This window comes from Salvelinus fontinalis, chromosome 11 (assembly GCF_029448725.1).
Source record: "Salvelinus fontinalis isolate EN_2023a chromosome 11, ASM2944872v1, whole genome shotgun sequence".
In the NCBI taxonomy this organism is placed as follows: Eukaryota; Metazoa; Chordata; class Actinopteri; order Salmoniformes; family Salmonidae; genus Salvelinus; species Salvelinus fontinalis.
The window spans coordinates 32,474,720-32,487,288 of NC_074675.1; the positions used below are offsets into that span (position 1 = coordinate 32,474,720).

General features: G+C 45.0%; 1 protein-coding gene across 1 annotated transcript; it reads left to right on the plus strand.

The window, feature by feature from the left end:
• The first annotated feature begins 253 nt into the window (after nucleotides 1–253).
• rpgrip1 (RPGR interacting protein 1) lies at nucleotides 254–12,559 on the plus strand. The gene is given in 28 exon segments (XM_055938437.1): nucleotides 254–970; nucleotides 1,191–1,372; nucleotides 1,375–1,446; nucleotides 1,448–1,743; nucleotides 1,874–2,085; nucleotides 2,577–2,679; nucleotides 3,184–3,330; nucleotides 3,550–3,655; nucleotides 3,758–3,781; nucleotides 3,877–4,023; nucleotides 4,132–4,205; nucleotides 4,361–4,581; nucleotides 4,888–4,994; nucleotides 5,145–5,195; nucleotides 5,309–5,488; nucleotides 5,752–5,869; nucleotides 6,730–7,242; nucleotides 7,501–7,796; nucleotides 8,053–8,404; nucleotides 9,501–9,697; nucleotides 9,803–9,862; nucleotides 9,987–10,328; nucleotides 10,820–10,889; nucleotides 11,011–11,108; nucleotides 11,248–11,437; nucleotides 11,527–11,611; nucleotides 11,916–12,055; nucleotides 12,235–12,559. Coding segments are annotated over 28 exon segments (4,710 nt in total). The 5' UTR covers nucleotides 254–882; the 3' UTR covers nucleotides 12,474–12,559.
• The last annotated feature ends 10 nt before the right edge of the window (nucleotides 12,560–12,569 follow it).

The following is a 12,569-nucleotide window of genomic DNA, read 5'->3' on the forward strand; positions in this document are numbered from 1 at the left end:
GGGCTCTGGTCAAAAGTAGTGCACTAAATAGGGTGCCATTTGGGACAAAAACTGAGACAGGCTGGAGGCTGGAGGCTGGAGAGAGAGAGAGAGAGAGAGAGAGAGAGGGAGAGAGAGAGAGGGAGAGAGAGAGAGGGAGAGAGAGAGAGAGAGAGAGAGAGAGAGAGAGAGAGAGAGAGAGAGAGAGAGAGAGAGAGAGAGAAGTGGGGGGAGGGATTCTAAGGATTAGTTCTATTGGGCTCTATCATAGTAGCTGAGTTACAGACACTTATAGTGCCTGGAAGATTGTGACGGGACCAAATGTAACCCTCAACTACTTCATTTTCATAATTGGTATCGTCATCATAACATTCAACAGCATCGACTTTATCATCATCAACACTTCTTCTGTAACTTCACATTTCGTTTTGGATTACCTGGATGCTACTGTGACAAAACGGGTAGGTGACAACACTGCTAGCTACCATGCTGACACTGTGCTGTGCTCAATGAGCTGTAAAATGAATTCAGCTTAATGTCTGGGCTTGAAATGTCAGTGAAGTAGAGGTAATATGCTCAAAGGTAAGGCCCTTACTATTGTTTATGTTAAAAGTACAGAGTAAATAGGCATATTTCTTAAGATCTATTGTCTGTCATGTATGAGTCATCTGTGTGTTTTCTCCTAGCTCTTATTATTGTGAGGAACAACAAACATAATATTTGGAAGTCTACTGCATCGTATTCTGTCGTTTATCAGAAAGCACCAAAAGAAAAAGGATTCTGTGATCATACCGACCCACTACGTGTGATGTCAGTCCCATCCTCTGTGATGACATCACCACCAGGGCCCCATCTCCATAGAAAGAAGCATTGTGATTGGCTGAACCTTCATTAGGACCAATCATGTCTCTGACAGTGGACGAGACAGCTGGGGATCTACCAGTGAGGGACGTAGGGCTGATGAGAGGAGGGCTGATGCCCACCGTACCAGGTAAAAAGGATGGAGTGGGGGAGAGTGAGATGGGAGGGAGTGGGGGGGGAGAAGAGAAGAAAAGAATGCAGAAGAAATGAGTAACTGAACAAAACAGTGCATTTACATTTTACATTCATGTCGTATCAAATGTTAGTATCAGGAAATAAATAGATTTGATTGAAGCAATGTGGTTTAACACCCTGTCTCCTTCGCTTTCTGTCTGTCTCTCCTTTGCCAGACTCTGTGAGAGACGGAAGGTCATGGAAGAAACCACAGGTGCTCAAGTTAAAAGGTCAAACAAAACCAGGAACTCACAGATCAAAACCAGGAACTCACAGATCAAAATGACAATGTATCTATTTCTGGGAATGTTTCACCTCTAATCCCTTCTCTATCTTTCTTCCTTCTCCTGTCTTTCTTCCTTCTCTTGTCTTTCTTCTCTAGTCTCTTTCTCTCTTTTTTCTTCCCTCTCTCTTTCATCCCTCTTAATTACATTTCTTTCTCCTCTTCTTCACTGTCAGTTTCTTCCACCTCTCCCTCTCTCTTTATTCCCTCTCTCTTTCCCCTCTTTCTCCCCTTTCTCTTTCGCTCCCCCCACACTTTTCCTCACCTCTGTTCCATTCCCTTATTTTCCCTCTCCTTCTTCCCTCTTTTTCTTCCTCCTCTCCATCAGACCGTCAGAGGGTGTTCCAGGTGCCCAGGGAGCAGCTGGAGGACCAGTGTTTCCGTCTGCAAGAGGAGAACAACCTACTGAGACAGCACACACGCACACAGGAACAGAGGCTACGCAGGTACTTGTCCAATGAGACACGCTTCTTTTTGTTCTGCATTACATAACATTTTGCTACGGTGTGGCCTAATGAACACAACCCAGCTGAACCAGACCACCCAATGTATATCCTCTATGTCCTCTCTCCTTAGGATGTCCACCAAGCTGATGCGTCTAAGGGAGGGGCGTCCGGGTGAGGCCGGTACCAGGGTCAGGGAGGGGGACATGGAGGAGATGATCCAGGAGCTGGAGGCGCGTGTGGCCACCCTGGAGAGCCAGAAGGGGGCACTGCAGAGCAAACTCAGCATGGCCAGGCAGCACATCATGGACCTGGGGCCTGGACGGAGTTACCACAGACTCAGAGGTACTTAGCTGTCTGTGTAACTATAGAGCGATATTTTGAGTCATGTATTTTGAGTCATCTATGTGAAAATAATTTTACACAGTATTGTTTATGAAATTCAATGTATTGTCCTCCCTCCCTGTACGTCATCCCTGATGTGATGACTAAATCTCTACCTGGTACAGCCAAAAGAGGAGTGGCCACCCCTCAGAGCTTTGTTCCTCTCTAGGTTTCTTCCTAGATTCCTGCCTTTCTAGGGAGTTTTTCCTAGCCACCGTGCTTCTGCATCTGCATTGCTTGCTCTTTGAGGTTTTAGGCTAGGTTTCTGTATACCACTTTGTGACTACTGCTGGTGTAAAAAAGGGCTTTATAAAATACATTTGATGGATTGACTAAATTGGTGAAAGCTATCCAGTGGATCCTCTGTAGGCTTTCACTGATCCAATCATAATGGAGGAATTAAGCAAATATGCATTTCAACACAGGACACCTTTCCCCCTTTCTCCTTTCAGGGCGGGGAATGGATGGGCAGGGGGGAGTCAGACAAGCAGCACAGACAGCTCCGCCCCGCTACGGCCTCAGCCTGGAGGACACCAGAGGAGCGATAGAGACATTGTAAGGAGAGAGAGAGAGGGAGAGGGGGAGAGTGGGTGCGTGTATGCACGCAAGAGACCATGAGCAAAAAACAGTTGAGTAGAGAAGCAAGTGTCCAACATTTGTCCAACGTTCTTCCCTCCCACCCCTCCACTACTGTACCACTCCTAAACAGACATACGCTCCTCAGGTCCGTGAGTGACTGCCTGTCTGCATAAAAACAAACCATTATAATTGCTAACCACTCTGATGTAGTTAGGCAAGCAACCCATGAGGCAGATTCATAGGCTATGTTCCAATATCCACACAAGCAAACCACTTAGAATACATGCGTCATTTAATACATTGCTTCATTCTAAGTGGTATTACTATGAAACCACATCAATTTCCTAACAGTACACTAACAGACCCATAGATGACAATGCTTTGCTGTGTGGCCTGTGTGCTCTTACCTTACCAGAAGCATAACTACTCCTCTTTCCTCTCCCTCCTATATTTCTCCGTCTTCTTTCCTCTTTGATCCAGCAGGTCCAGTGTGATCGAGACCCAGAAGGTGAGGGTGACAGAGCTGGAGCAGGCTGCCCAGTCCCTGAGAGACACACTTGGGGAGAAGGAGAGAGAGATAGAGGACAGTATGAAAGAGATGAGGAGACAACAGGCCGGCGGACACAGGTGGGGGAAGTTCACACACACACAAGCATGTTTGCACACACACACACGCACACGCACACACACACACACACACACACACACACACACACACACACACACACACACACACACACACACACACACACACACACACACACACACTTACCCATTCCTACTTCTTAGCACACCTCTGAGCTGTAGTATGTTGTGAATCTAAACGAGGACCTTTTCCTTCTCCAGGATCACTATAAAGGACAATGTGGACATGATCCGCCTGCAGAAGCATCTGTCAGACAAGAGCGCTGCCCTGCGTGTCAGTCAGGAGAAGTTCAACGTGTTGCAAGAGGTGAGGGCTCTCTCTACCTCGTTCATCCATTCTTTCACTTCATCATGATGAGAAACTGACAACCTCTACCCTGTTCCCCCCCCCCCCCCCCCCCCATTCTAGGCTTATGAAGCTCAATTGGAAGAGGTAGTAAGAGAAACCTTCAGTGTAACTATGAACAATCAGCCAATAACATGAAAGAACTTGTATTGACCGTCTAATATTCCATATGTCCGCTAAAGGGTCAGAGGTCACTGAAGGAGAGCCAGGGGGCATTGCTGGAGAAGGTAGAGGAGCTGAGTGAACAGCTGAAACAAGAGAGACAGAGAGCGCTGACACTGGAGGGACAGCTCACCGCTGCCACTCTTTCTATGCAAGCCCTCGAGGAGGTATTGCAACGAGTCTGCAAGTAGGGGTGGAGGAAGTAGGTAGAAGTTCTCCCTCCCTACCCATTGATACAAGGCCAAATACTTCTAACTTTATACTATTCTATTCAGTTCCAAGAGAGAGTGTCAGACCTGGAAGGAGAGAAGAATCTACTGAAGGACAGCTATGATACACTCCTGGAGAGGTGAGGAATTAATTAACTATAGTAAATGGACCGACACTGTTTCTGTCTTTCTCTTTCTTCACCTGTCCATCTCTCTCTCTCTCTCTCTCTCTCTCTCTCGCTCTCTCTCTCGCTCTCTCTCTCGCTCTCGCTCTCTCTCTCTCTCTCCTTCTCAGCACTTTATCTGTCCACAGTCATGCGGAGGAGAAGGTGGACAGAGAGAGAGAGCTGGAAAAAGATAGGGAGAGAGAGAAAGAGGAGATCTGGAGGATGGACATAAAACGGCTTGAGGAGATTCTGCGAGTGGAGAGGGAGGAACGAGGGAGGCTGGAAGAGGAGAAAGAAAGGTTGCAACGGGACAAAGAGAGGATAGAGGAACAACAAGAGAGGGAGAGAGGTGAAGGAGAGAGAGATTAAGTTCAGTACTGCTTATTGGTAAAGCCAAGAGTTTCTTCTTGGCCATGTGACCTGACCTAGGCTGTGTCTCAAATGGTACACTGGCTATTCCCAATTTTAGTGCACTACATGGGGAATAGGGTGCCGTTTGGACAAAGCCCTGGCATATAACTAGGACCTAGGGTTTTTCCTGGTCAGGTCACGTGGTCTAGAAAAACTCATGACTTATTGGGTATCAATTGTGTTCTAAATATCATAGGCAGTCTATTCTATTGTTTGACAATTATTTTTATATGAATTTTCATAGAGTCCGTTGAGTCGATTAGAGGAAAACATGATCGAATGGAACAGGAAGTTCTACAGTACAGACAGGAAGTGACATCACTGCAGGAGAAACTGGACTCAGTCACAAAGGTGGGAGGTTATTATTGACATGAATAACATGTTAAGACTATGTTAATATCAACTTAATAATATACTGTATGTTATAAAACAGTTTTGCTCCGTTTTTCATGTCTCCCCATTCTCTCTTCTTTTTCTTCTTTTTCCCTCCGTTTCTCTCAGGAGTTTGACATGAGTGTTGAGGACCTCAGTGAAACCCTGATACAGATTAAGGTTAGTGCCTTCTCAGATTAGTTAAATAACGACAATATAACGAGGTAACAATATAAGAGGTCCTTTAAACCTTATTAACTTTCTTACTGCGCATTTTGTAATGCCTTTCGTAGACATTTAGGCTACAGCAGGAGGGCCGTGAGGGTCTGCGGTTCCTAGGGATTGATGCGAAGGTGGAGGACTCATCCAGAGAGCTGAGAGACCTCCAGGCATCCCAAGCAGAGACTGTGTTAGAATTACAGAAGACCAGAGACTTACTGTTACTGCAGCACCGCATCAATAATGATTTGCAGGTAGGCAGATAGGCCTACCTGTTTTTCTTTCAAATTTCTATAATTGTAAAGCAATTTTGGGTCCTTGAAAAGAGATATATAAATCCCATGTATTATTATTATTACTATTATTAACACACACACACACACACAGGCACGCATGGACGCTTGCATACGCACAAAGGTAATTATAAAGGTTATCTTCAATACTCTCCTCTTCCCTTCCTTCCTTCCATCTTAACCCCCTCTCCTCTGTTCTCCTTCCTATTCCTGTCCTGTCACAGGCTGAGTTGAACACAATGATAGAGAGAGCAGAAAGAGAGAGGGAGGAGACCAAGAGGAGGGTAGCGGAGAAAGATAAACTACTTGGAAGAAGAGCCTTGCAAATCAACACTTTACAAGGTAAGAAGAATGTGGCTACACTTTATTTGAAGGTACACATATTAGCCACTAATTTGTAGTTTATAAGTGTGTATATTAGTAGCTTTTAAGGCCTTTATAATGTCTTATTAGCCATATATTAGGTCTCAATTAAGTGTTTTCTAATTCAAACATTACAAGTCATGTTTTACCGGCCAATCCTTAATAACCTCATTGTAAGCCATAAGAGCAAGTTACACAAGAAACAGCATAGTACCTCAATAAGTGATCCCTATAATAAAGTGTGACGACTTACAATGTTTGAATAAGATATCACTAATTCATTCAAATGGTATCTAAATTATTATTCTTTAAAGGAATAATCCACTCAAAAATGATATTTCGTATTTCTTTCATTAGTCTAATGTTGATACAGTCCCAAAATGTTTTGCATGTCAGCAGTCAAGTTTTCAAGATATATGATTTACAAGAAGAAAAGTCTAATGCCGCGTTCACATGCTAGTCAGAACGAGGAAACTCTGAACTTTCCGACTTGCTGATTCATTGAACGCGGCAAGTGTATAACTACAATAGTTATCAAGTTGGAAATGTCAGAGTTTCCTCGTTCTGACTAGCAAGTGAACGCGGCATTACTTGCCACATCATCATGATGATGCGTTTTGCATCATATGATTCATTTTCATGATGTGGCAAATTACACTTTTCTTTTTAAAAGTCCAATATCTTGAAAACTTGACTGCTGACATGCAAAACATTTTGGGCAGAAATGAAAAAAAATAAAAAAAATATAGTTTTGAGTGAATTTTTCCTTTAATATCAAAAATGTAATTGAGCGTCATCTACTAAAGCTTTAAAATCACTTTTTTTCTTCTTCTTTAAAGCTCAGCTGAAGGAGTTAGCCTACAGCCCTAGGAACTACAAACGGAACATACCACTACAGTACACCTGGCCGGGGGGGGACCAGGAAGTGGTACAGCCCATTGAAGACGACACCACTTTCTCTCAACTACGAGCGGGCGAGTCCCTTTTGGAGATCCACCTCAGGGGGGCAGCCTTCACCCCTGGGGGGCTACGGACCATGGGGGGCGCCCGGAAAGGGGCGGGGTCAAAAGGTGAAGGGGTTGTGACCTTTTGCACCTACGCCCTCCTGGACTTTGAAATGCACTCCACACCCCTGGTTTCGGGAGGGCAACCCAACTACGGATTCACATCGAAGTACCCCCTCTCTGCTCGTGATTTGGGGAGGCTGGGGGGTCAGGGGGGAGTGGTGCTGGTGGAGCTGCACCAGGCATTGGGAGGGGTGCGTTTCGTGACCCGAGGGGGGGCGCAGGTGCCACTGGTTGGAGCGGTAGAGAGGAGAGGGGAGCGGGTGAGCGGACGAGTCAACATCGCAGGTAAGTCTTAGCATCACCTGGTGTCATTATATTGCAGCAACAACGGTTTCAGCTATCATGGATCAACCATTGTTATAGCCACAATTTATTATTTATGTGTTCTAATGTGCATCATTATTAGCAGACACTATGCGAGGCCATGCAAATGTGGGCCAGTAGAACTGAAACATTAGATATACAGTATACCAGTAATATGACATACTGTGTAAACCAGTATGATTGCGCCCATCATTGAGACTCACCTATTATCCCTTGAAGGCTCTGAGGGAGATGTCATAGGGATCCTGGACTTTTGGATGCGTCTCTTCCCTCCTGCGGAGCCCATGGACACACTGATAGAGAGAGGAACGGACAGAATGACAGAGAGAGGAGCAGACAGGCGGATAGAGAGAGGAGCAGACAGGCGGATAGAGAGAGGAGCAGACAGACGGATAGAGAGAGGAGCAGACAGAATGACAGACAGACTGATGGACAGAAGGGCCATCAGTCCACAGAGACAGTGGAGCCCCATCTGGGCCCAGAGAGGTCTAGGCTTGGAGGACAGTGTGCACGAGGTAGGCTACTGAGACAATTTTACAACAGGTCTGTCATTTAAAATCCCCAGGTTTTATAGAAATCCTACTTGGAAGATGTCCTGATATCCAGCTTATTCCCTCCTGATTCCAGGAATCTTCTAACTGGGATTTCTGTAAAACCTGGAAATTTGGGGAAAGTTACTGGAATATTGTAAGCCTAGCTCTGCTCTTAAAAGACCAAAGATTCACTGGGTGGTTGAATTCATGCAGAGCACAATGTTATTTTCCACTACAGCAGGAGCTATTTGACTATGGCGGAGGTATACCCAATGAGCTGGAGGTGGTGCTAGAGCATTGCGTGGGTCTAAGAGCCCGCTGGCCGGAACTACTTCCGGACTCCTACCTCGTGTACCGTCTCTACGACCTGCCGCCTCACGCTTCCCCCACAATACCGTGCAGCGTCAACCCACTGTTCAACGACACGGTCAGCTACCCTCTGGCCGTGACCACTGACGTTCTGGAGTACCTAAGAGGGGGTAGTCTCTGGGTCTATGTGTTCGATGACAATGATGATCAGACTCCACCTGCTTACCTGGCCAAGACACCCATCCCACTCCGCCCGCTGGCAGCAGGACGACCTATCAGAGGTGAGAAAATGACAGTTGTCATCAACCGTAATCCTACCCTATCTATCACCAATTCTGTAGAGCTACAGGGTGCCCTTGATTTGATCCGTCATGGAACCTTAGTGCTGAGCTGGAGTAAAACCCTACAAACCCTTAAACTCATCACATTGTTAAAGACAAAATAGATCATATTGATTCATAGAAATAAAAAGTATGTCTCACCTTCATGCTCTGACCTCTCAGGTGACTCATCCTAAAGGTCTGTGGTTCCCAAACTGTGCCCCCCCCCTAGTTCCCAAACGCCCCCCCCCTATGGAACTCAGTCCGGCTTTCAACTTACTCCTGAAAGTTGTAATCGTTGAATGCACAAGGTGCCATTTTAAAACTAGGTAGTGAATCAGCAGTTTTGCTCTTGTCATGTCAGTCATTGCAGACCTTAGAGAGCTATCTACAGTGAGGGGAAAAAATCAGTTTATAACATTTTTGACATGCGTTTTTCTGGATTTTTTTGTTGTTTTCTGTCTCTCACTGTTCAAATAAACCTACCATTAAAATTATAGACTGATAATTTCTTTGTCAGTGGACAAATGTACAAAACCGGCAGGGGATCAAATACTTTTTGCACCTCACTGTATAACTAGTCAGAAATGTCCAGATCAACTAGCCCATGTCAGCTAACATTTTTTTTAGCTAGGTTTTTTTGCCAAATGATTGTGCTGTAATGTTTGAGTGACTCAAATATCACATGAACACACATAAGAGATGGCAAAATGTGTAGAACTGCAGGAAATTAGCTTTAAATCTGCAAAATTGTCTCTGCACACCATGACAAAATGTGTAGAGTTGAAGGAAATTAGATTTAAAAATGCACCAAAAAAAGTCTCCATCCTATGGCAAAATGTATATAATTGCAGGATATAAGCGTTAAACCTGCAAATGGTTCTCTCCGTCAACAAGAGGGGTGTAAACAGTTTGTGTCATGAAGCTGATCCTAGATCTGTACCTACGGGAAACTTGGTCGCTCTCCGAAGCCATGCTTCCTGCTATACCTCACTTCCATCTGTACCTTGCTTCCTTCCTTCCTTCCTCCCTTCTTTAATTTCTTCCTTACTCTCAGGTGACTATGTTCTGAGGGACACGGGTGGCGGTCCGCGGGGGATGGTCCGTGTGTTCATACGATGGATTTACCCCTTCCAACCACCAGAGGGCAACACCCAAAGACACAAGGAGATGGACAGGATGGAGAGGGCGATGGAGAGGAGGAGCGAGAGAGCAGAGGAACTGCCGAGGCCTATTGCCAAGCCTAGGGTGAAGGTATGGTTCACATTTAATTTTTACATAGACTGGTCACATTAATTGTTAGCATCTCCTTGCTCTTGCAACCTTTTTCTACCTCTCGTTATATTCTCCTTATTTCAGTCAAAAGCTGTTGAGCCCAGAGTGGACAGACCTGCTGCACAAAAAGAGACCAGCATTCCGGTATGGAACACACTTGCACACAAACAACCAACCATTATCATCTGAATATGCAACAAAGTATTTGCTCTATTATGAGATTTGAAAAACTCAGAGATACTGAGTTATCACTCTCTGTACCTGTTAGCCCAAGCCCCGTCCTCCACCAATCAAGCTGCGATTACCCCAACCCGACGCCCAATCAGAGCGAGCCACACCTGTGACATCCCCGGAACCTAGTGTCGCCACACCCCTCCAGTCTCCAGCGAGAAAACGTGCCACGCCTCTTAGATCACCTGCCACACTCCTTATGACACCTGGGACGAGTCAAGCCATGCCCTCCCAGTCGCCCACCAGGAAGCAGGCGACCCCTCTGAGGCTACCTGAGGTCAGAGGTCAGAGTTTGCCTGTGTCAGAGTTGACCCAATCTCGACCAGACTCAGCTCGTTCCTCCAGGAGTTCCGCCAGCGATGAAAAGAGTTATTTTAAGGTGAGTGGATATAGATAGTATAGCAAAAATTTGAATGCAGACAATGGCCATAAGCAATGCTAACATGTAGGAAAGACAATTGGGCTCCCGAGTGGCGTAGTGGTCTAAGGCACTGCATCTCAGTGCTAGAGGCGTCACTACAGACACCCTGGTTCGAATCCAGGCTGTATCACAACCAGCCGTGATTGGGAGTGCCAAAGAGCGGCGCGCAATTGGCCTAGCGTTGTCCGGTTTTGGCCGTCGTCGTAAATAAGAATTTGTTCTTAACTGACTTGTCTAGTTAAATAAAGGTTAAAAAAAATATATATATATAATTTTTTTAAGTAAAAAAATAATAACAAATTATAGGGAATAATTGCAAAAGCAGGATCACATTTAAAAGGTTTGTATATGACTAAAAGGACAGCAAGGAATAGAGAAACAGTATAATGATTTGATCATCATACATTAAGAGTGAACGTTTGACATCTTTATCTCTTCCTCCCTCTCAGAACATCCCCTCACTGGAACAGGTGTCTATGGAAGAGGAGGAGGAGGAGCAGGAGGGAAAAAGTGACAAAGGTGATCATTCATTACAGTGCTATCTGTATCCTATTTAAGAACAATAAAGTACTCTTGTCCTGGAGTTGAATAAGAATATCCTGATGTCATGAACAGTCATTGGTTCTACTTCCCTCTGTAGCCCAAGTGGATAGTGAGGTCATGGAATCCAGAGAATCAAGGACCTCCAACCGTAGTGATGTCATCATTATTCCTCCATCTTCAAGGAGAATCAGAAAGGTAAGAATCAATCAATCAATGTATCAATCGATTGGGTCTGGTGACCAACTGATTGATTAAGGTGAGAATGAGAAAAATAGAAAATAGACATCTTACATTTTTCTCAAATTTCCTTTAAATCTTTATTTCTGTGTTTCAGGGAGACAAGTTGAGAGTGGAGATTCTCTCTCTCTCTTTTGAGCCCACCTCCCGAGTGGCTCTCGATGAGTCAGTGCAGCGCGTCTATGTGGAGTACCGCCTCCTGGGAGTTCCCATGGAAACCACAGAGACACCCATGTCCCTCCGTAAACCATTGGACGGGGAGGAGATACATTACAACTTCACACGAGGTGTGTCTGTGTGTGTTTGGACGGGTGTAGGTGTTGATGCTCAAATTCCCTGTCTCACCATATATTCTATATTTCCCTCATTCTCCCAGTCATCTATGTGGACAGCTCTGAGGCAGCCCCACTAAGACAGTACCTGTACACCATGCTGGAGGGAACTGACCCAAACCAGGGCAGGTGAGTGAGTGAGTGAGTGAGTGAGTGAGTGAGTGAGTGAGTGAGTGAGTGAGTGAGTGATAGAGTGAGTGATAGAGTGAGTGATAGGGTGAGTGATAGAGTGAGTGATAGAGTGAGTGATGGTATCATGGTAATGGTATCATACACATGTGTGTTTGATACCGTTCCATTCATTCCTTTACAGCCATTACTATGACCCCATCCCCAATTTAAAGTGCCACCAGCCATCACTGGATGATACCCATGAATGTGTATGTGCCATTTTCAATAGAGTCAATACATGCTATAATGTGTGTCTACCCAGGTTGAAGTTCACAGTGGTCAACGAGCCAATGGATGATGATGGTGACGATGACGAGGAGTGTACCGACGTTGGCCACGCTTTCCTGGACTTACAGGAACTGCTGCTGACAGGAAATGACATCACCGAGCGGCAGATCGACAGTGAGATTCTATATTTCTATTGTTGTAAATATTTCTGTGACATATTCTAGAATTTTTCCTCCCTTATGCACTGCATTTCTTACTCTACTCACCCCTCTATCTCTACCACTCCTCTTTCTCTTCCTCTCTCCTTCTCTCCATCTTCCCCTCTCTCTCGCTCTCTCTCTTTCCCTAAATAGTTGTCAGTGTGGATGTAGAGAAAGAGGTGATGGGGAAACTCAAAGTCTCTCTGGAAGCAGCAAAGACTTTGACTGGGATATACTGGGACTATCGCCAGAAGAGAGATCAAGAGACCAGGAAGGATGAAGAGAATGACGAGAAGGAGGAAGATAAGGAAGAGAAGGAAACATTGAAGAAAGAAGATGAAATACAAGTGATAGATTATGACATTGATGATGATGACAGTGACTTTTACTAAAAGTGGAAATCTGAAAAGGATATCATGAAACAGATAGGAATTGTGGTCCCTGAAATAAAGGATATTGAATAACAGTAAACGTCTGACCTTGTTTAA